At 42.3% G+C, this 23367-nt stretch overlaps 4 protein-coding genes across 7 annotated transcripts; 3 read left to right on the forward strand and 1 right to left on the reverse strand.

The window, feature by feature from the left end:
- The first annotated feature begins 810 nt into the window (after positions 1-810).
- Positions 811-4548, forward strand: c20h6orf47 (chromosome 20 C6orf47 homolog). Of its 3 annotated transcripts, XM_062446254.1 has the most exons (3): positions 812-1038; positions 1135-2572; positions 3324-4548. In XM_062446254.1, the coding sequence occupies exons 2-3, from the start codon at positions 1635-1637 to the stop codon at positions 3376-3378; spliced, it is 993 nt and encodes a 330-aa protein (XP_062302238.1). In that variant the 5' UTR covers positions 812-1038; positions 1135-1634; the 3' UTR covers positions 3379-4548. The 3 variants fall into 3 exon arrangements, with proteins under 3 accessions (XP_062302239.1, XP_062302238.1, XP_062302237.1); XM_062446255.1 differs by having other exon boundaries at positions 811-2585; XM_062446253.1 differs by having other exon boundaries at positions 812-2572.
- Positions 4549-5083: 535 nt separating this feature from the next.
- Positions 5084-7590, reverse strand: ppp1r11 (protein phosphatase 1, regulatory (inhibitor) subunit 11). The gene is made up of 3 exons (XM_062446215.1): positions 7252-7590; positions 6758-6866; positions 5084-6660 (listed from the first exon to the last, which is right to left on the reverse strand). Exons 1-3 carry the CDS (start codon positions 7330-7332, stop codon positions 6476-6478), a joined length of 375 nt encoding a protein of 124 aa, XP_062302199.1. The 5' UTR covers positions 7333-7590; the 3' UTR covers positions 5084-6475.
- A 66-nt stretch (positions 7591-7656) lies between these two features.
- vars2 (valyl-tRNA synthetase 2, mitochondrial) lies at positions 7657-16526 on the forward strand. Its single transcript, XM_062446216.1, has 30 exons — positions 7657-7824; positions 8160-8366; positions 8483-8558; positions 8711-8811; positions 8978-9099; positions 9244-9310; positions 9480-9577; positions 9871-9952; positions 10030-10149; positions 10353-10461; positions 10635-10723; positions 10833-10923; positions 11040-11167; positions 11279-11382; positions 11589-11670; positions 11777-11853; positions 12089-12176; positions 12308-12401; positions 12671-12741; positions 12880-13005; positions 13111-13215; positions 13544-13612; positions 13739-13817; positions 14020-14150; positions 14454-14606; positions 14738-14986; positions 15122-15233; positions 15395-15603; positions 15806-15955; positions 16121-16526. The coding sequence occupies exons 2-30, from the start codon at positions 8160-8162 to the stop codon at positions 16184-16186; spliced, it is 3255 nt and encodes a 1084-aa protein (XP_062302200.1). The 5' UTR covers positions 7657-7824; the 3' UTR covers positions 16187-16526.
- Positions 16527-16844: 318 nt separating this feature from the next.
- mgat1b (alpha-1,3-mannosyl-glycoprotein 2-beta-N-acetylglucosaminyltransferase b) lies at positions 16845-23225 on the forward strand. Of its 2 annotated transcripts, none has more exons than XM_062446212.1 (3): positions 16845-17293; positions 19045-20354; positions 21463-23225. In XM_062446212.1, exons 2-3 carry the CDS (start codon positions 19485-19487, stop codon positions 22162-22164), a joined length of 1572 nt encoding a protein of 523 aa, XP_062302196.1. In that variant the 5' UTR covers positions 16845-17293; positions 19045-19484; the 3' UTR covers positions 22165-23225. The 2 variants fall into 2 exon arrangements, with proteins under 2 accessions (XP_062302196.1, XP_062302198.1); XM_062446214.1 differs by lacking the exon at positions 16845-17293 and adding an exon at positions 18009-18138.
- Positions 23226-23367: the final 142 nt, after the last annotated feature.

Raw genomic sequence — 23367 nt, forward strand, 5'->3', positions numbered from 1 at the left:
CCTTGTGCTTTAATGTGTGTGTTTTGATGAGCTTTCTAGACTAGAGTCTCTGATTTTAACATGAAGTGTTTTCACAGTGCACTGAACTCACACTGCAAACACATGGTCTAATCTGTAGATTATATAATAGATGTGTTAATTGTAAAATATTTCATTTCAGGCCCTGTGGACAAGCACCTTTTTTGTTTGGGTAAGCATAGTTGCTATCATCTATAAAAGTTATCGAAGTGTCAATGATGATTGCATTATTGGTTCAACTGATCAATATTGATGTTTACTCGCAGCGCACTGAGACATATTATAGCCACAAAAAATTACATATTTTTAAAAGGTTTATTGACTTGGTTTTTGCTTCACAGGCCAATTCAAGGAGCTGTACAGTGGCAAAACTTTTTGCATGGAGTTTTGGCAGAGAACCTTAATGGCGTTGGTGCACGACTGAAAATGTACCAAGATTGTTTTCAATTCTTTTTTTGTTCCCTCCAATAAATACAAACAGGATATTTTAACCTGTGAAGTAAAACTTGTGTATGGCTTGGCGTTTCTATGACTGCTCATCATAACGATCAAGTGAATGTAGAAGCACTACTGTACACTGCCTATTAATCAAGGGAGGGTGATAAAGAGTTTCCCGTTTTGGTAAACAGGTTTACTAGCAAGGTTCAGACACTTGACGGCATTTATGAAAGCGATTAAATCATCGGTGTTAAAAGTAGATGTCATTTACTGTTATAAAAAAATGCACGTAGCTAAGCTAACCACTGACTGGGTTACCCGCAGCCAATACGTGGCTAGATCACTGCTTACGTCGTTTTGTCAAGAACTCGCGTCCAAGTGCCTACCTGCGCACTATTGACTAAACCACGGAAATGTAGGTGGGTTACTGTGTCCAGACTTATTTAACAAGTTAGCTACCTATTCTGATAATGGAATAAAGTGACCGCTGGTCGAGCACAACGGATGTTTGCTTTATAATTGGGATAGCGACGTTCTGTGGCTAGTGGGTCACTGGCTAGTCTCCACGGCGAGGTTGGTTAGGTAAGAATAATTACCAGACATCAAGGTTGCGCCTAGCAAGCTAGAAGTCCGATACATTTTAATGTTTAATTGGGTCTGTTTCCATTGTTTTGGCAGGTACTCTGCGTAGAGTTGAGCGCCTTGCTGAACTTGTCGTTTCCACCCAAATTTGCTCCACGTCGACTTCTAAAGTTATCTTGATATCACAGCGAGCTACTAAAGCTAGAGCTAGCTAGCACTTCGAGCCTCGACTGTCTCGTCTGCTGATGAGAAAGTAAAGGTAGTTAATAGCTAGCTTGGTCCGTTTGATTGTTAGCCATTTGATGTAATGTTTAGATCAACTTTAACATGCTTGGGGATAGATGTTAGTTAGAATGTGAAAAAGTATGTAGCCTTGTACGTGATATTTTCCCACCAATGTTAACTAGTACGTTTCGGTTTTAGGGAACACAGGTGTGTCTTGGTGTTCACTTCTTCTGCCCAACCTTCAATTGTTTTCAAGCATTTGTTTTTAATGCAAAGGGCCTGCATTAAGTTGTAGAAAGGTTAATTAAACAGTCTAAAAAAGTTTTTTAGTACCGTAGAGTAGAACACAATTAGACAGGCAACGGGGCGTTATGGCAGCTGTGGTAGGACGAGTTTGGAGCTGGGTGCGTCCAGCAATCCCAAACCTCCCATGGAGCAGTAGCGCAGTGTCAGACATGAGGGACGAACATGTGATAGAAGAGAAACGGCATATTAGAGGCCGTTGGGGATTGGGAACTTTGACAGCCTGGGTTTGGGGAAGAAGCAGCAAGCTAAATGACCAAACTATAGTAAATGAAGAGTACATCGAGGCAGAGGAGAAACTACAGCCAATGGAAATTAAGGATTTGTGTGCAGAGAAGCAGAAGACTGAAACAAAAGCAGAACATGCCCCTAGATGGTGGAACAAGATTCTTCCCTCCTCGAACTTATTTTGGCCGAGAGAATCTGGGACTTCTAGGCTCAGACAAAGGAAATGTATCGGTTGGAGCGACGCAGATTGGGACTTGGATCACGACGAGGAGTTTTCTGACTATGGAACCCCTCCACCCTCTCCCACGCCTCCCTCTTTTCGGCAATCACTTTATTTCCGTCTCTTTGCACAATCCTGGATGGGGGAAATAGTGCCTGAGCACTTTGAAATTTGCTTCAACTTTATCCGCCACCTGTTTGATCTGTTTGTGGTGGGGTTCCTCTGGACTGTCTCCCCACCTGCCAAATTCATCCTGGAAGTGTTGGGGGTTCAGGGGGCCCTAAAGCTGTGGCTACATGGAATGGCTCTGTTCTTTGTCTCCACTGTTGGAATGGCAGGATTGCTTCTACTGATCCAGGAGTTTCTCCCACAGTTTGCTCTGGTCTATGGTATTGTGCAGGCGTTGGTCATCTCTGTCAGTGTCCGGCAGAGCGTGATTCTTGGAGAGGATGATCCACTCAAGGAAGACATGGAAGAAAAGTTGGATGAAGAGGAATTAAAAGACAATGATGAGCATACAGAGTTGCACCTGACTACAAAGGAAGGATTGTGCCTTACGTAAGTTATTTTGGTATGTGCTCATAATGTGTTCTACATTTACATTTTATTAATTTATTGACAAACAAGTGCATAAGTATAGTAGAAGGTCATGGATCAGAAAAGTTCTACAGTATTTCGGAGTCAAGGAACAATCTGTATTCACTAGCCACATTGTGTGTTCTCCCTGCAATCTCCTTGTTCCTCTTGTTGAGGTATTTTCCTTGTTGACCACTTTGTTGCATTATACAGGTATATGTGAGCATTGTATTTGCAAGAACTCCAACCTTCTGGCCATTGTCTTAATGTTATCTGCCTTTGTTCCCATGTTGTGGTACAGAGTTAAAGTAAAAAAAACAACTTTTTGCATGGATATTATTATGGTTGCCATGGTTAGTTAACAGCCTAGAATTCTGAGAATTGAGTACAATGTCTCCCTTAGTTTGTCCAGCCAGCCATCAACCCAAAGCTATTTTTTTCTTCCTGCCACACAAAATGAATCCTAACATTCTCAAGTATACAACCAGCATGAAGTCAGGACAGATGCAGAGTTCTCTTTCGGATGTCGGTTGTAATGGTTGAAGCTGAGAGCTGTGATGCTACAACAGATGTGATTTGTGTATTGAGGGGGCAATGTTAAAATTCACAAGTAAAAGAGACCTAGGTGAAATACTTTAATACTATAAATGACCAGTCTTCTCCATAATAGACAGTTTAAATGATGTTGACACTTTCAAAATGACTTATTGATTTTCTTTATTTTTCTCCACAGGCAACCCTGTTTGTATGTGGCTGACAATTCAAGACAATTCCATGTTCCAAGCTGAGCCCATGGGTCTAATACTATGTGCAATGAAGGGAAAAATAATAAGCATCTGAAAGCGAACATTTCATTGTGAAGACTACTCTAAATGGAGCAGTGGCAAAGCATTTTCACTACATACTTGGTCATTCTTACAAATGTGTATATATTATATTTACATATATACTTTTCATGATCAATTTTTTTTTCTTCTATTTGTTACCAAAACGTACCTTCCTGTGTGTCTAAAAGAAATGCAAACCTGGACATGTTTGATTCTGACATGTTTGGAAATGGACTTGACTGAATGAATACCACTCTTTCAGTAGATTTAATATTCACTCAATACCAGCACCTTTTGACATGCAATGTTTTGTCATGTATAGAAAATTAAATAGGCTTTTTTACTTTTACATTTTTCATGGTTAGTAAACCTAATTTCATAAGAATATCCCCAGTATTAAATAACATTAATTTATTCTCAGTGATCCTTTGTAAATTGTTTTGCATATGATTTTACTATTTGATATTTAAAAATGTCCTTTGCCTTGTCACAGTTGGGGCTCTTCTTGGGGCAGACCTAAGAGATCCTACTTTTAACAAAGAATGCTTCGTAACACTCCCATGTAAACAACTGTGAACCTCTTGAACACAATTTGCGATGCATTTTTGATGCCTTATCTATGCATGTCAGAAAGGGGCTTTAAAGTATCCATGCTGTAAATGAAATGTTTTTTTTTTTATATAGCAAAAGTGAGAGTCCAAAGCAATCACAAACATTTGCCCATTGAATATTGATAATATCGGGGGGGGTTCTTCCTTTTTACTCACTGTGTGCGTTTTCATTAAGATTTTATCAGGTTCCATCTTTCGTATTGTGAAGAAACTTATCTTTGTAATTTAGAAACCTAAACCTTTTTGAATTGCTGGATCACTGTTCAAGTAACACTAAGGTCTTATATTTGTAAAAAATTAAAAAAAAACAGCAAAGCCATGAGCCATGCCATGGCTAGTTGAATGTTAAGGTGGTGTGTTTCTCATAAGGGTTAAGGGGAGAAGTATGCATGTGACGGGAAGGAGCCAAGACCTATAACTGTCCATCTAGATTTGTGACTGTTCTGACCCCCATCACTGTACACTGAGCCGAAAATAGTTCCACTGGGTAAATAAAGTTGACATATTTTTCAAAATTTTACAGCTGCATCTGGGTGTTGATTTTATGCAAGAATTTAAGAAGTATCTGCATTTATTTCACTTTGAACAGTTCACAATATCAAGAAAACCAAGAACCATGAGCCAAATGTCTATTTTCCATTTATGTGATGTAAAACAATGAAAATATGAGCTCTATATACAGTATACCGAAATGCACTAAAAGTAAATTTATGTGCAATTATTCCCAATCTTTGTTAAGCATCATATCTGGTGGAGGATTTCTTGAGACTCAGGTCAATCAGGTGTGGGGGTCCATCCATGATCCTGGCACACAGACAGGAGTGCCCAGAATATCCTCGCTGTGGACAGCAGAGTTGGTGAATGAATGTGGAAGGATCATTTAACTTATTAATACTCATGTATGCATGGCTACTCACTAACATGTTGGTCCTTCTCAGTTAACTCAGCAGGGCTCAGACACTGACCCCTACATCGAAGTAGCATTTCTATATCTGTATCTTGGGCCATTTAGCCTACCTTAATGTGAGATGTCTAGAGATGGAACAGATACGATATCACAGTTCAAAACTTTATTCACATTAAATCCACTCTTATGACTTTTATATACAGAAAGGTGCATTACCGGTACAATAACATGTGTTTACTGATGTTACAGAAAATTTGGCGGAATTACATGTAATTCAATACTGAATAATGTCACATATGAAACACAGTTTGAGTCGAGTGGTTTGACTCGAAACCATTAAGAATGAGATCCTTCACTGTGAAAGTGGACTGAAGTTGAGACACACGAAATCAGAAAACATGCACCGTTGTCATATCCACTTAAATACTTCATCTAACTTGCCCAATTCACGACTACTGTACGCTGTCACCAATCCCAAGTTCATATATGTACATCATAGTAATGTATCTGCCAAACACAAAATGCATTGTATCCCCTTTCAGTAGAACACAGCAGGTTTAAATAACAATTGCTTTGGGATTGTACATGTACTCATGTATTTAGCCCAGGGAATGATACACATCAATCCAATCAGCATTGTTTTATGGTTCTTGGTGTGTAATTATTCAACCCAAGACATCCTGTCTATTTCCTGATAAGCTAACTCTTGCCACAACATGTATTTCAAACTATTGGATTGGTGCAAGCACCTAAAGCACCTACACATAAAATGTCTGGCAATTTACAATTGATCAATTTTAATGATAAAACTCCATTAAAACCCATAAACTATCCTTGTAAGAAAAAACAACAACTTTAAGGTAGTTACATATGAGGATTGTCTATGTAATATTAATTCAAAGAAAGATCAGACTTTCCCAACCAGCCCAAATGTTGTGTTATTTCCAATAGTCTGTTATTGATACTGTTGTAGAGCAATATGTTAGATTGTGAACATGACAAAAATATAGTGTCATTTGGAATTATTCACAATAGTGCATCTGATATGATAACAAGAAAGAAGATTAAAAGCGTAACGGAACTTATGACATAGGAAGAAGCCATCCACTGGCTGAAACAGTGACGTTACCTACATTTTTCATAGATGATAATTCAGATCGTCTGGGGGCCTGTCAATCCGTTTGATCAGAATGTCACCTTGCAAAAGGTCTTGACAAACATAATCAAACTGGTTGCCAGGCCAGGATTACTGCAGCAAAATTGAGAAAGATTAAGCATTAAGACTCAAATAATTTAGGAAAGGTAATCTTTATAAAAAAATAAGTAAAGTTGCTGTGTTATATACAATGAACTCCCAGTTCCAATCATACCAATGTGTGTCTAACAGGCAACCTATAATCAGCAATTCTTTCTCCCAAGCTATTCTAACCCTTTCCTCTCATGAACGCAGTGACTAAACTAAATAAAAGAGTGCCGTTTTGTGATGTTTCATTGTCATTATCAGAACCACTCCTTTATTCCCACACGATGCCCAGAAACATTAGTGGGTATGTGAACCACCTCCAGAACTAGGAGGCACCGTGGTCCCACCATCTTCCCTCTGTCCATGTCTGTCTTTGCCATGTCCTAGAACGCAGTGTGCACTCCCACAGCCTTCGTCATCATCTCCCTCACTCTCAGAGGAAGACTCTCCAAACTGCCTTGGTTTCTCATAGACACAGCAACCTGTGGGTTTATCAATAACATTAGCTTTTCAAGAAGAGAAACAACTGGAAAATGTCTATCACAGACACATCGATAACGGTGTGAAGTTGATTCTCACATTTTGAGGACCTCCTTCCCAAGTGCTCATTGTCCACTGTGTCACTGGACCACTCAACTTTCTTCTCAGTTTTTCTCTTCCTCAGTTTAATAGTCAGGCTGCGTCCCTCCTGTGTCGGGAGAAAAAAGCACGATTGGAACGAAAGGCCAGGTTGCATCACCCACATACAAAATCTATGAATCTATGAGTCAGTACATTTTGTTTAACTTCTACCTTGCAAGGTTACGGGATATAAACCAAGTAAAGGTCTTAAGTACCTAGCTCTAAAATTGTTGCTGACTACACTGGCAAAAGTGGAAAACTGTCAGTGCATTTGAGAAGCATCAACCAACATAATATTTGGGTGCGGTCAGACTAGTTGGTTAATGAATGTAGCTACAAAGAATGGTCGCAAAGCGGGCATACAGAGAAAGATGGCTAACAAAGGTTTTGACATAACTAGTCTAGATAGTTTACAATTGGTGTACAACCAGTTATTCGGCGATTATGTTTACCTGCTGGGGCGGTGGTGGTGTATCAATTTGAACGGTCTCGGTTATCGTTTCACTAGAAGTACCTTGTTGGACCTCCGCCATCCTGGTGACGATGAGCTGCTAGCTAGCGTTTCGTTATAAACTCAAGTCAACAGTGAACAAGAAAAAAATGTCACGCAACGTTATTAACGAACAAAATGTATAGCAACCTCTATTAAAATACACACAACAAAAAAATTCTTTCGGATTAGGTAGCTCGCTAACGTGGGCCAAGCTTGTCTCAACACTACTAGACGCGGACTGTTTGGAGGAAACAATTCTCAGACGGACCACTTCCTGTTGTCCGCAAAAAAGTTTGTTTGACAAGATATACATTTTGGTCTTCACAAATATGACATTGATGAAGGCATAACAAATAATTTAATGGTCCTAACCAGTTGACGATCAATGAAATACACATTGAACCGTGTTTGAGAATATGGCCATACTTTTCTTTAAAGGTTAGGAACCAAATGTGGGCTGTTTTGTTCAGACAGGTCATAGTTGAAAGGTCGCAGCGAACATGTCTGCGCTCATGGACTCGGTGCATTGAAGGTAGCTATAATAAATGAATAGATGTAAGCAGTCATCACCCATAATGTATCTGGTATCTGATCTGTTAGCATACGACATAATATCAAATTAATCTGTAATGTCTGACTGAATAACGACCATCGCGTATGTGCAATTTCTAGATATACAGAGATACATAAAGTCTATTTCACATTGATCCTGGGCTGGCATAACAGTTACATTGAGAAAACCAGCGTATTATGTACTAAATATTTAATGATATTTAGCTTTGTACATTGTGACGCTTTTAAAGAACATAAAAGTATCAAGTTTACATTTCTTGTTGTGTCTCCCCTACCTCTTGGTTCATTTTGCAGATGTGGAGGCATCTTTGTGGCCCCTGTGTGAGGGCTGTAGAGAGAGGAATACACAGTTGTAGGGATACCTGGTCCTGCAGTTTCTGTTCACACAATACCCCAAAACCTCAGTCCTCATCTCAATCAACTCCCTTTCTTCGGACTCAAGAAGAGAAAAAAAGGCGAAAGATAGACAAGGAGAAGGCCATATTAACTAAGCCACACAATGTAGGCCACAAACCCTTCTCATATTATTATGTTTCTTAAATTTGCTTTCGAATTGTTCGATTTTTTTGATGTGAAACAAATATCTTAACCAAATATTACATCGATAACAATTACAGAATGATCCAGGAATAAAATGGAGTGAAAAAGAGCGGATAACATACAAGGCATCAACCCTTCCTGGGGAAAAGAAAGGTATACCTTTTGTGGATTAGGCTTCTTTGTCCTAACAATCAGTTATGTTTACCTTATCTTGCAGTGTGACAGATTGTCTATGTGCGTTTGTTTACTCTAAAGTGGTCATTTTTCTGTATAGCCCTACTTTAATTTCTCCCTCTCTCTTTTAGATACCACCCTTCCTTTGCCTTCATCTTACAGCCCTGAATATGTAGAGTTCAGCTGGTACCAGTGGTGGGAGAAGGAAGGCTTCTTCACGCCCGAGCACCATGTAAGAAAACCTGCTTCATATACAACACTAAAACAGGATGCCTCATCATCTTAAATCATGTTTCGTGATTTTGTCATTACATTTTAGTTTATTTTCAATGATTATAATGGTTGGGTAGGATTGCAGTGTCGGTAGTGTGTGAATATTTCTTCTGATACCTGTTTAGGAGAGGCTGCCTCATTCAAGGAACCGTTCCTTCTCCATGTGCATCCCTCCACCTAATGTAACTGGGAGTCTGCACCTTGGCCATGCTCTGACTGTAGCCATAGAGGATGCTTTGGCTCGCTGGTATACTGTTTCTTACTTACATATATGTGATGGCTTGGATGTATCCAGAATGCATCAACTTGCTTGAACCGTATAAGACAAAGTTAACTGAAACCTATCCAATGTCAGGGGTTTTGACAAATTAGATTTTTTTTTATGTGTTAGGAGGAGAATGCAGGGCTATAAAGTCCTCTGGGTTCCTGGGTGTGACCATGCCGGCATAGCTACACAGGTACATTTCATTATTTTGACTGTGAGCAATCTTATGTTCCTGTAATTTATAATCGATGCCATCTATAGTATTTGGGAATGTGAAAGGCATCTTAAAGCCATATCAAAAGCTGGTCATGTATAAAAGCTGTCACCCTTCTTGTGTGTCTTTGTTGTTACCCTAATCTCAGTCAGTGGTGGAGCAGAGGTTGTTCAGGGAGCGAGGAAAACACAGACATGACTTCAGCCGAGAGGAGTTCCTGAAGGAGGTCAGGAACTGGAAGAATGAGTAAGTGTTGGTTTCTCCCTCTCCCTCCCTCTCCCTCCCTCTCCCTCTCTCTCCCTCTCCCTCCCTCCCTCTCTCTCCCTCTCCCTCTCCCTCTCCCTCTCCCTCTCCCTCTCCCTCTCCCTCTCCCTCTCCCTCTCCCTCTCCCTCCCTCCCTCTCTCCCCCTCCCTCCCTCCCTCTCCCTCTCCCCCTCCCTCCCTCCCTCCCTCCCTCCCTCTCTCTCCTCTACTCTGTCTTCCTACACCCTGGATCCCATGTTTCATTATATTTGAACGTTTGTTCTCGTGTGTATCAGGAAAGGAGATGAAATTTATCACCAGCTAAGGAAACTTGGGGCTTCGCTGGACTGGAGCAGAGCCTGCTTCACCATGGATCAAGTAAGACACTAGAGTTCTATGTTAATAATGATAGTAAATGCACGTTTTGATGTTTGACTGTTTTAATGTCTGTTCAGGGTTTCAGCCTTGCTGTTTCTGAGGCCTTTGTAAGATTGTGTGACTCTGGACTAATCTATCGCTCAGAGGGGCTGGTCAACTGGAGCTGTGCTCTGGAGTCTGCCATCTCCGACATAGAGGTGAGAATACCAGTCAGACCAGACCGGAACCCTAAAAGTGGGTACATATGTCAGTAGTACCTGCAGTCTGGTATGTAATGTGAAGTGAACAGAGCATAATCCATCACCTTTTTGTTCTCTGGTGTCAAATTGTTGATTTTCATCCTTACATTTGAAATATAACTATTAAGGATTTTGATAAAGACATGTTTTGATTTTTATAGGTTGAGTCAAAGCAGTTGGCTGGGCGGACCATGTTGTCCGTTCCTGGCTACCAAGAGAAGGTGGAGTTTGGAACTATGGTCACTTTTGCCTACCCTATTGAAGGCCAAGGTGAGTGAGTTGTGACCCCAATGTCAATATAGAGACAGTTGGAGACAGACATAGAGTGAGAGAGAGAGACATGCAGGGAAATGCCCTGGTCAAGAATCAAACCTGGGCCCCTACGTTATCGCTTTATCCTGTGATTCTACTTTTGAATGTGTTGCTTTTATACTCTACCACAGACGGGGAGGTGGCAGTGTCCACCACCCGTCCTGAGACGATGCTGGGAGATGTGGCTATTGCTGTACACCCTGATGACCCACGATATCAGGCTAGTATAGATGACAACCACTGCTTTTTGTTCTTGTTGTCTACCATAACCACAACGTATTGGGTTGTTCATATGGAGTATTTAAGGGAAAATAAAATTATATTTCCAGAAGGTTCATGGTAAACGGTGCAGACACCCATTCACTGACAGACTTTTACCCATCATCACTGACACCATGGTGGACATGGAGCTGGGAACAGGTAGCCTAACTGGATTTAACAACTGATCATTTGAACACATTGAATGTTTTGTATTATTGTCATAATTATTATTTTTGGCACAAGTGCAGAAAAGTCCAAATATCCGTGTTTACCAGGGGCTGTGAAAGTCACTCCGGCACATGACCACGCTGACTTCCTCCTCGCTCAAAGACACTCTCTTCCTCGTCTCACTGTGATCGAAGGGGACGGGACAATGACTCCTCTCTGTGGCCCGTGGTTGCAGGTGCACAACTCTTTCCTGGGACCTGTAATTGTCGGTGGGCTGTGTGAGATTTCATTTAAATAGGTCAGAGATCACTTAATTATTCTTTCCTCCCTCTCGCTCTCCCCAAAGGGAGTGAAACGCTTTGACGCCCGAGAACGAGTGATAGATGCACTGACAGAGAAGAGGCTGTTCAGGGCAAAGAAGGAGCATGCCATGTCTCTACCTGTTTGCAGGTAAAGGGAGACACATTCAGTCCAAACACAGTCTGCTGCCACTGTGCCAGTGCAGCGCTGTAAAATCCAGTAACTGAATCTAGTTGAATAGGACCCATCACATTCCTGGCCCACATGACGGCCACACCCAGTTACCGCGGCAACGCTCCTTTGTGCTGAGCTGGACCCTCATGGCTCTCTGTTGTGCTTTCCTCCTCGTGTCTCAGTCGTTCAGGGGACGTCATTGAGCCCTTGTTAAGGAAGCAATGGTTCGTGCACTGCGAGGAAATGGCAAAAAGAGCAATACAGGTAATCTGAGTGGGTCATTATGACGGATAGTATGTAGGTCAGTGCTTCTCTATGAACGAGCAAGTCAACGAAGTGTGTAATGTCAAATAATGGCTCCCTCCCTTAGGCTGTGGAGGAGGGACAGCTGGAGATCATTCCTCATTTCTATACCAAAACATGGAAGAACTGGCTCTCCAACATCAGGTATCTTCAAGTCTGTAACTGGCCCTGGCAGCCATGAAGTGGTCTGGCATCAGTAAACAAAGTAACAATAAGTATTGACGTCTGTGCTAAGTAACACAAGGCACTGAGATTTTGGAAGACAGGCATCTTTATCTCTGCTCTTCTCCACTATTCTTATTAGAAATGAGATAAACAAGTCCTTGTTTTGACTTATTTCCCTACACACAATGTGTGCCTGTTTTATTTTCCCTGCCAGTGATTGGTGCATTTCCAGGCAGCTTTGGTGGGGTCATCAGATTCCAGCCTATCAAGTAGTTCTCCCAGATTCTAAGCACACACAAGAGGTGAGGCAAAAAAGACAACCATTCCAATGTAGAAAGCAAGTTGACTGGCCAATTCTTTTACTGTGATATTCCTCTGATATTTCTTGTTGGTGCTAAGCTGGTTCTTCCTGGTGGGACCTCTGTTGCTGTAGGAGAGATGGGTGTGGGGCCGGAGTGAACAGGAGGCCAGGGAGAGAGCTGCTGTCAAATACGGAGTGGATCCTGATGACCTCATACTGAAACAGGGTGACTGACCTCCACCTGCCATCTGAATATACAGGATTTGATAGATAACACATTGGTTGTTATGGTTGTTAAAGCAAACTGTATTCCACTTTTTTTTGTATCACCTCCCATGTATTGAAGTTACATTTGGAATAGTATCAGAAAAATTTGGGTAAACATTTAATATTCGACTTTCCTTCTCTTTCTGTATCTCTATCTTCTCTGTGCTATAACTGTTTCTCTCTCTTTCTTGCTATATCTGGTTCTCTATCTGTCTCTCTCTCTTCCAGACCCTGATGTGCTGGACACCTGGTTTTCCTCAGGGCTCTTCCCGTTTGCAATGTTGGGCTGGCCACAGAAGGTTCCTGCTTGAATTCCATCAAGATGTGACTGTTCAAAAACATGATCTTATGTTGCTTCTTACTACATCACCTACTGAAAGTGCCAAATAGAGAACAAGCTCTTACCCATAGCCCCTTTTATATCCATGTCCTCATAGACTACTGACCTTCAGCAGTTCTACCCCAACACCATTTTGGAGACAGGAAGTGACCTCATTTTCTTCTGGGTGGCCAGGATGGTAATGCTCGGCACAGAGCTGACAGGACAACTGCCCTTCAAGCAGGTGACGTCATACCTTTTTATTTTATCCAGCTTTCTGCACAAATAACATGTTTAATAGGAATCTTTAATATTGTATCTCTGTCCTCACCATATGAATATCCCTCAGGTGCTCCTGCATTCACTGGTGAGGGATAAACATGGCAGGAAGATGAGCAAATCTCTAGGAAATGTCATTGACCCTTTAGACGTCATCTCTGGTGTCTCTCTGGAGGTATGCTGGCTGGACAGGTCACACAGACACATACGTATTACATTTTTCGAGTTGCTGTAATTGATCACATGAAAGATCAGAACAGTATATCCTGTGGGACAATGGAAGAACATTGCCACAGAAGTAAGAGTCTTGTTTCAGCTATAAAAACAACAGAGAGGAAAAAATGACATGCTGCAGTGAATTTAACAATAGAACAGACTACAGCCCTTGGCAAACAACCCTCTTAGGGCTGGTCCCATCCGCTAACTATTGATTTTGCCAGATTAAAAAAGGAAATGCCACAACGCTGAAACCCTTATATCTCAGTACACCTATCTCTTCACAGAAACTCCAGGAGAAGGTGAAGGAAGGAAACCTCGACCCAAGAGAAAGAACAGTTGCTACGGAAGCGCAGGTCGGTTGGTTTCCCCACACTGCGATCCCCTCTCTTATCCCATTGGTCATTTGCAATAGTTCCGTCTGAGCAAGCCTACTTATCACATCCTGTCTTGTCCCCCTCTGTCCATCTCCTTCTCTGCAGAGTAAGGACTTCCCCCAGGGGATCCCAGAGTGTGGCACAGATGCTCTTCGCTTCGCTCTTTGCTCCTATAAGGCGCAGGGTGAGCGACCCCCCCCCCCCCCCCCGTTTGACTTATCTAGGAAAGAGCCCAATTTGTCTAAATCTGTCAATCTGTCGTTTTACACTTGGGGAGTTAGGCCAGGCGGAATGGAGAGATTTGAACTCATTTGTGACACTGGTGCTTTCTCAGGCATGTTATTGAGTGTGTTCTCTGTCTGTCTGTCTGTCTGTCTGTCTGTCAGGGGAGGACATTAGCCTGTCCGTGTCCCAGGTGCTGAGCTGTAGACGATTCTGTAATAAAATGTGGCAGACAGTAAGATTTACTTTGGGAGTACTGGAGGAGCGAGGAGCTGAACTGGGAACACTGAACCAGGTAGTTATGATTCCAGTCATGAATCTGCAGTCATATGACCCTGACTATGTTGAAATAGGAACAGTGGGGGGGGGGGGGTCCCCGGCTGAGAGCGTAACATATGGACTGAGGCCTTAATGCAGCTGTCCTGGTTCGATTCTGGCCCTGGCCATCTCTGCATGCCTTCCCCTTTCACTCTCCCCTACATTTCTAGTCTATCTCTAACTGTCTGTCTAATAAAGCCAATAATGTATATTAGAGAGAAGAATGAAATAGACACAGTGGAACCGGATTCCAAACCCCTTTGTTTCTTTCTGTTTCCAGATGAGTCCTCTGAGCTGTATGGACCGGTGGGTGTGCTCCAGACTCTATAACACTGTTCTGCAGTGTGAGCAGGGCTTTGAAAACTACGAGCTCCAAGCTGTCACCAGCGCACTGCACTCCTTCTGGTTGCACAGTCTCTGTGACATCTATCTGGTGAGAGAAAAGACCAACTGACCTATCCACTCTTGTCATATGGACGACTAAAGCTTTTCTCACTCATTTTGAATCCTTTCGTGCTTTTCTGTGTCTTTTTGTTTTGCGACACCCCCCTCCACCCTGGCTAGGAGTGCATCAAGCCAATCCTGAGCCATCAGGAGCCAGACGGCCAGATCAGCCGAGGTCACACAGAGAGTGAGAGGCAGACGGCCCAGCGTGTGCTCTATCACTGTGTGTCTGTCTCGCTCGCTCTCCTCTCCCCCTTCATGCCATTCCTCACTGAGGAGCTGTGGCAGAGGCTCTATCCCCTCAGTAGCCAGGCTGGGAGTGCCGTGTCCAGCTTGTGTGTGCAGCCCTACCCACAGTCTGCTCAACTGGTAAGAGCTGTGGTACTCGGAACACGCAGACGCTCACCAACCAGAGGCATTTTTTTTAGCTTAGCCCCCATCTGTCGTTCTTGTGTTTCTCCTTCCTTGTTTTGTTTTGACAAACCTTGTCCTCCAACCTATCAGGCACACTTGCACTTCCCCCAAGAGGAAGCGGATTTTACTCTAGTACAGGAAGTTATCAGAGTGGCGAGGTCCCTCCGGGCTCAGTGTGGCATCACTAAAGAGAAGCCTGACAGTAAGTCATGTTTGACATGAAGTAAAGATGATCTGGTGTGCTGTCTGACAAACTTGTCCCCCTCTCTCTTGAGAACATCATCAAGCCATGTGACCAGAAGCAATGTCAGTACTGTTTCTGGGCCTGTGTCAGACTCTGTGTCTGGTTCCTTTATGCTCCAGTGTGGGCAGTGTGTTCGCCCAGCCAGGCAAAGACCCTGCACCACTATGACTCAGCTGTTCGGACGCTGGGCCGTATCTCCAGACTCCACCTCCACTGCCCTCAGGAGGCCATCGATGGAGCCCCCTCCTTTTCCTCTGCACCCCCTCCACCCAAAAGCAGTGCAGTGGGTGTCGTGGACCACTCTTGTCAACTACACCTCCATGTTGAGGTATTTCTCAGTGGAATATTCTCTGTAACCCATCTACTGTATAGGCCTGCAAATAAGCGTTATAAACTATTAGCTTAGTGTTGATCTCATTGCATTATATTTTTGGGTCTTTGTAGAGAGTCTTTGTAGAGTTTTAGGGGTCTGTTTGTTGAGAGCACAGTAATTTGTTGACCTTAAGGTATTCTTCATTAAATTCATCCAGGGAGGCGCCATTGTGACCAAACAAAGCATCCAGCTCTCTCAGCGCAAAGAAAGGCTCCTCTCAAACCTGAAGCAGTTGCTTTCTCGAACTAGAGTGCCAAACTACTTGGAGAAAGTCCCAGAGCAAGTGAGGAAGGAGACGGAGAACAAGGTGAGATAGAAAGACAGGAAGATAAATTACTAAGGGGGTAGATATGCCCTGGAGAACAAACCGCTGACAGATAAACAGGGAAGTGTTAAATGTCCACAATTGCTCAGTGTGCAGTACAACAGAAAAACCTGAATTGAACTCTTTGTTCCCCTCATTCCCATCCAGATCTCAGCCTTGGAGCAGGAGCTGAAGAACATTGAAGAGCAGTTGATGGCACTACAGCAACCATGACTACTAAACAAATAAATGACAGAACAACTGAGAAAGTTTATCCTCTGAATTACCGGTCTTTCAGCTAATATTTGCTTGTGGATGTACAGAAAATGCGTCGAGATAATTTCACAGTTTTTTTCAATAATGCATCTTTATGGTGCTAGGTGGCCTGGTGCCATGTTATAATGTAAGCACAAATATTATATGTAATGTTTTTTTTTTTTTTTTTTTTTTTTTATCCAAGTCAGAAAGGTCATAATTTGGATATAAAAACGGTTTAGGGCATGCGATTTGTTGTGTGAGAGTGTATTTCCCTTGTGGGCAATAAACAATATTGCAGAATATGTAATTTACTAGATACGTTTTTATAATAGAACCGATACATTTGTATTATTCCTTTCATTCGAGGTTTTTGATGCGTGTGAATTATTTTATTTTTTTATTTCTGAAACAGCAAGCCAGTCTACCTGTGACATTGGGATGCAATACAAATCTAACGATGAAGAATGTGAGTGGAGCAGCAGATAACAATAATGTACAGTACTTGAAAATGTAGCAAAGCAACACATAAGGACTCAAGCAGCTCCCCGCCTCACAACGGTTGTCAGGACACTTTGTTGCTAGGGAAAATTGTGTAGAAGAGGGAGAGAGGGGGCTGGGTTTACTTAATGAATCAATGCGGAAGTGGAGTTTGTAGACGGTGTACATCGGTGTCAACTGTTAGATGAAGTAAAACATCTTGATGCTGGGGGTTACACTGCCAATGTCGTGAAGCAAACTCCAAAAACAAAAATCGAAGACGATTTTATTACAAATTCACCCTTCCGTATGACAAAGCTGATACTTGCATTCAACATATCGTTCTAAATGGCGGATCCAAGCCCAAGGTAGTGAGGGGCGAAAGAAGAGGGTAAATGGGAGTCAGGGTCCCCGGGTGGACAAACAGTGATCCACCGACTGGCACCGGTGAGGCGATATATGTTTGAAGAGTGAGAGGGAGAGGACGAATAAAAAAGAAGAAAGTGATCCTGAAGACGACTAGACCAAGATTAATCAAAATTCAAGTTGCCTCTAAACATTCATTCCAAGTAAAATGTTCTGCTGGAGCATGGAAGCAATGTAAAGGTGAGGTGCCGAATTTGACTGTTTGCTGGCTAGCTAACATTAGCTAGTTAGCTAGAGCTGCAGTAGTAAAGAACGTTAGTACTCACAGCTAGCAAATTAGCTTGTTACTAATTCAGTAGTTTGATATTGTAAGACGGAAACGGTGACAGTATTATTTTAGCAAATGGAGATAATTTTCTTTTCTTGCAGACTCATGATCCTTCTCAAGCTGTTATGATCAGCTTTAGCCTCTTATCATATGAGGTCGGCGTTCAACTGTTGCAGTTTGAGATTGACGATAGTCGCAGTCTGTTTAGATAGGTATTGCATTGATCATTTCTTCTTTATAAAAATATCTTTAAACAAGGGAACTTGCTATCTCCAAGGAGGGAAACAGTAACAGGAATATCAAACTTCAGTCGTATCCAATCTTTAGCAGGCTAAAACTATTGTTGTCAATCAAAACAATCATATACTGAAAATAGGCGACTTCTTTAATCAAATTATACCAGCACAGGCGGCTGGGTACCCAACTAGGCCGGTCAATACAACCTTGTTAGCCTAGTTTAGATCATAGTTTTTGCAGCTGAGCGACCCACACTGTGTCAAGTTAGCCACAGTAGCCAGCAAGTCAGCTTCCCAGTTATCCTACCAGCTTCTTACACGTTTATCTGTGAGAGGGAGGGAGGGAAAGTGGAGGGGGTTAAAGTACAAGAGTTTTAACTGGCTGTTTTCTTGTGTGTGCTGTGAGCAATAATTCCCTCCCACTTTGGCTGTCCTGTCCTCCCTCCCTTTCTCTGACTGTCTTGTAAACTTTGCCTGTGTAGCAAGGAAGGGACTGGGAGAGCTAGACTTCTCTTGTTCAGGTATCGTGCTTCAACATCCTCAACTCTTGTGCATTTAAAGTTAGTGTGATTGTCTTTCTTACATTGCAAAAGCTAGGTGATAGACATTCCATTGTTAGCATAATATTTGCTACTATTTCTGTTAAGTCTTGTTCTAGGCTCATGGAGATATTTTCATCAATTAGTCAGAGTTTTCTAATTTCTGTGTCTCCTCTACACTCACACCCCTGTTACGTCTCTCCTTTTCTGTCCCTGATTATATTACTCTTACTGTTTTGTGCAGTGATGTACATATGTCACATTTGCATGACTCCGTAAAAACGAAACCTTCTGACTGTCAGCATACAAGGGCAGTATGAACTGTGTGCCAAAGGGTGTTCTTGGTGCCTTGTTTGACAGATTCAGTTTGAAGAGGGTTTTCATACCGTGATACATTTCTTTTTTTGAGTACTTAGACTCAAGAATACTCAATCTTTTCCAACAAAGAGTGTTGAAGTAGAAGCAAAGCAATATATTTGAATGGAGTATAAACTATGCCACATGTTTGTTTATGGCTGGGTAATAATACTCAACCAACCTTCCCTAAGCAGATAGTTTGTACTTAGTGTCTCAAGGATTCCATGCTTACAAGTTTATATTTATCGCCTGTAAGCCTAATTGATTTAGGCACCGTTGCCTTTAGAAATGTAGAGGACAGAATGGCCTTCTTACACTTTATTGAATGACCTGTTGTTTCCTCATTTATTGTCTATGAACATTGTAACTGTTCTCAAACTGTTGACCCACTATTTCTCTCTGCCCTTGCACATATTTACTTTTCTATTAAATTTAGTTCCTGTTCAGACAAATTGTTGAAAAGTTGAAATTGTTGCGTAACACCTCGGTTGTTGACTAACAGTCAATCTATTTTCTCTCTCTGTTTTTCAGAATTATGGCTGCAGGATAACCTTTAGGATTCTCACCCCTTCACCCCAAAAGTGACCCCAGTAATCCCTTTTTGGTTTTCTCCTCACTGCCCTTTCCTGTTTTTCCGACATCCTTCCTGCCTCATCTAACTCGCTTGCCTGGGCAGAATTTCATGTAAATCCTCCACATAAAAAAATTACCAGCGTTCCCCTGATCTATGTCTATTTCTGTAGTACCAGTTCATAAGTACCCTATTGTAAAGGCTGGATAAACCTTTTATCTTCAACTCCCTAGCAGTAAGCATGTGACCAGTTCTCCTGTCCCATATTCTCATTGGATCTCTTCTTCTCTATCCTCTCTCTGATTGAGAGCCTGGCCTTTGGGAACTGTTGTCTTGTTTCAGAACTTGCTCCCTGGCTTTAGTCTTATCCTCCTTTTCCATTCCTTCATGTCAGTGGGCCATGGTTCGCAAGAAAGGTTCTCTTATTTTGTGTGGAGCTTTCCTTTTTGTTGCCTGGAATGCCTTGCTTCTCCTTTTTTTGTGGGGACGCCCCCCTATCGGTCGTCTTGGGGAAGGCGGAGGGGCTGAGCCCGGGGGAAAAGAGGAGTGGGGTATAGGCAATGGGAAAGTAGGAGGGGCCAATCTGGCTGGAGAAGTCATCCGATTGGCAGAAGAAGTTGAATCTGAGCTCGAGACCCAGAAGGAACTCCTCAAGCAAATTGAGAGTCACAGGTCACTCTGGGCACGCAGGAAAGATGTTGGGAAAAGAGAAATGGAAGGTACGAAAGAAGAAAAGAAAGAGGACCACAAACAGCCACAGTCGCCTCCATTACCCCCAAAAGACAGTGCAGATAACAAGGACAAAAGTTTAGATCACATTTCAAAGGTGCAGATTGTCACTACAGTTCCTGATTCTAAACTAGACAACAAAGTGGAAAATGACATTAAAAAAGCAACTGTTAACAGCAACAAATTGGAGGTTACTGTCACCAGCCCTCAAATTGTCATACCCATCCTAGTTATTGCTTGTGACAGAGTTACAGTAAAAAGAAGCCTTGATAAACTGATACAGTATCGCCCCTCTGCTGAACTCCATCCAATCATTGTAAGCCAGGACTGTGGTCACGCTGAGACAGCCCGTGTGATTGGCTCATATGGCTCTCAAATCACTCACATCAGCCAACCAGACCTTTCGGACATCAGAGTGAGCCCAGCGCACAGGAAGTTCCAGGGTTACTACAAGATTGCCAGACATTATAAATGGGCCCTCAACCAGGTGTTCAACATCTTCTCTTACTCCACTGTGGTGATAGTGGAGGATGACTTGGAGGTAAGAGCAACATCAACACGATCTTATCATTACCTTAACTGTTGATTTTCATTTCTCCAACCAGAAGGCATGAACAAAATGTGAGGTTGTCCCTCAGGCATAACTGATGTTTTAGACACCCGTGTGCCCCGCCATAAAAACAAAGTGCTCAGCTTGCTGAAATAAGCTTAGACCAAACCCCACTGCAACAGGATGAAAAACATCCTCTGCTTACTCAGCACTTTCCAGGGGTTTAAATGGGCCTTTGATGGGGAGATGTCCAATTACTTTTGGCTCTAACTCAGATTTGGGATAGTAATGACTAGAGTTGAGCTCGTAATGTTGTGCAAAAAAAGAAAGGCTCCCCTCCACAATTCACATTTCGACTTTATAGCCACTCAGTTAAAGACATTGGCTCAAACCTGCTCTATTCATACTGAGTAATCATTACAGTCTATAGTTAGACAATAAATTCAAATTTTGCAATATCCACTATGTTGTGCATACATTGAGTCAATTTGTTAGTAGTCCTATTATAAGTCTTATATTTCACTAACCTAAAGCCTGTAGGTGACTTGTGTCCCAGAGGCTAGAATAGTCATGGTGGTGACACGGTGATCAGGACAAGTCTCAATCTGTTTTATTCAGTGGAAAAACTGGTTTGTGTTCTCAGATTAGCACATTTAACTTATTAGTGGGTTTACCATTTGGCACCAGTCGTAAAGGGTGTGAGGTCTTAAACCCCGTCCCACATCCAATCAGAAAGAGAGATGTGTCCAGCTGGGGGGAACATTTGGTCAGTAATCTCCATGGGCACCAGAGGTGTGAGTCACAGGAAATCCAAAACAACAGTTGCCACTGGTAACATGGTAGAGTTTAGAATAGGACTTTGCCCCTGCAAACTCCAACATTCATGGAGGGTTGGGGGAGAAATTGTAAAAGATGTGTTGCAGTCTGCATTCTCATTGTATCAGTCAGGGGTAAAGGAAGTTTGGTTTGGCTGGTTTTGTAATGCCTATATATCAAAAGATATTAATTTGAAGCTTGAAGTCTGACTGGTCATCGAAACTTTCGAATCGGACTTGATGACCAATGAATTCCGATTGGCTTCCGATTGTCTCCAATCCAGGTGGCGCCTGACTTCTTTGAGTATTTCGGGGCCCTCTACCCCATCCTACATGCTGACCCCAACCTGTGGTGCGTCTCTGCCTGGAACGACAACGGGCGTGATGGGCTGGTAGACCCAGGCAAGGCCGACCTACTCTACAGAACAGATTTTTTCCCTGGCCTGGGCTGGATGCTGTTGAAAGAGGATTGGGCTGAACTGGAGCCCAAATGGCCCACGGCATTCTGGGACGACTGGATGCGCCAGCCGGAGCAGCGGAAGGACCGCTCCTGTATCCGTCCGGAGATCTCCAGGACGATCACGTTTGGCCGAAAAGGCGTCAGCTTAGGTCAATTTTTCGACCAATACCTGCGCTACATTAAACTTAATACAGAATTCGTGCCTTTCACCAAACAGGACTTGTCTTACTTATTGAAGGAGAAATACGATGAGAACTTTGTGAAGGAAGTTTACAGTGCCCCCCAGGTTAAGATTGAGGACCTGCAACAAGGGGGCGGTCTCCGGGGGACAGGGCCGTACCGGGTGCAGTACTCCAGCCGCGACACTTTTAAAGTCTTGGCTCGTAATCTGGGAGTAATGGATGACTTGAAATCGGGGGTTCCCCGTGCGGGCTACAGGGGTGTGGTGAGTTTCCTGTCGCGTGGACGCAGGGTCTTTCTGGCTCCACCAGAGGGGTGGACTCAGTACGACGTCAGCTGGAGCTGAGAGCAGACAGGGTATTGACGAGGGGAGGACAGCCTGACTCAAGAGGAACACCCTCTCAGACCAAAGAATATAGAAACAAAGGTATATGAAGGTATGAAGCATAACTAGCCAGTCTGGTTTGAGTGGTTATGGAACTGACCACAGTGAAGTCATGAGGGAGGAGATGTGAGTGGCAAGACTTTATTTGTTTTAAGTGAAGACCTGACAGTAATGTGACACAGGGAACACCACAAAAACTGAATCCAGAGACATGGCAAACAGAGTTACAGAAAGAGCCTGAATGGATTCAGATCTTAGTTCTCGAGAAGGCTATTTATTTGACCTCTGATCTGAACAGCCCAAATTAAGTTACATGTATTTGATAGGCCTTGATTGTTTGGCCTTGAACCTGTCAAAAGATAATGGGATTGCAATAACTTTTTCTTTATCTACCTTTCGATGTCAGCGGTCCACCTAAATAGTGCTGTACTCCAGTCACTTGAAGTGAATGGATGTAAGGGTCAAAGTATTAGTTAGAATAATATTAAATAAATTATTATTATATAAATATATTGTCGCCAAATCTGAATTTTTCTTTGGAGTAAAACTAAAAATACTTTGTGGAAAAAGGCTATTTTTGTTTATTTAGCTGTCTTTCAAATCGTTTTATAAAAATGTCCTTTTAAATGGTTTCTAAAAATTGTTTTGAGATTCAAACATCACCATAGAGAGCATCAGTTGAGCACATTATATGTGACATCCTGTTGATGTATTTTACATTTGCCTATATCCAATGTAGGGCAGGTTGTAATTCCATTACATTCAAATGATGGTCTGGCAAGGTTAGGTTTGTTGAAGAACCAGTTATACAGTTTGTTTTAATTCTGCAATTTAAAGATTATGGGAGAGTGGGTGAAACTTGGATCAACTGTGATCAATGTACTGTAATTAGTTCTGGGGAGATTGTCAGGAATATTGATTGATTCATATGTCCTTATGGTGATGTGTTAAACCACTGCCTGATGTGTTTATAACTTTAATAAAAAAGTAAAATAAAACTGACTTTTGATATTTGTCCTATATCCATGGTGTATTATCTTGTTTATATAGTGACAGCTATATGTTGTTCACTGCACAGGCAATAGGACTAACATAATGCATACACTACAAAAAAACTGGAATCCTGAAAAACATAAAATAGGCCTAAATGCAATAGTTATGTGG

Source organism: Osmerus eperlanus, chromosome 20, assembly GCF_963692335.1.
Source record: "Osmerus eperlanus chromosome 20, fOsmEpe2.1, whole genome shotgun sequence".
NCBI classification, from domain to species: Eukaryota; Metazoa; Chordata; class Actinopteri; order Osmeriformes; family Osmeridae; genus Osmerus; species Osmerus eperlanus.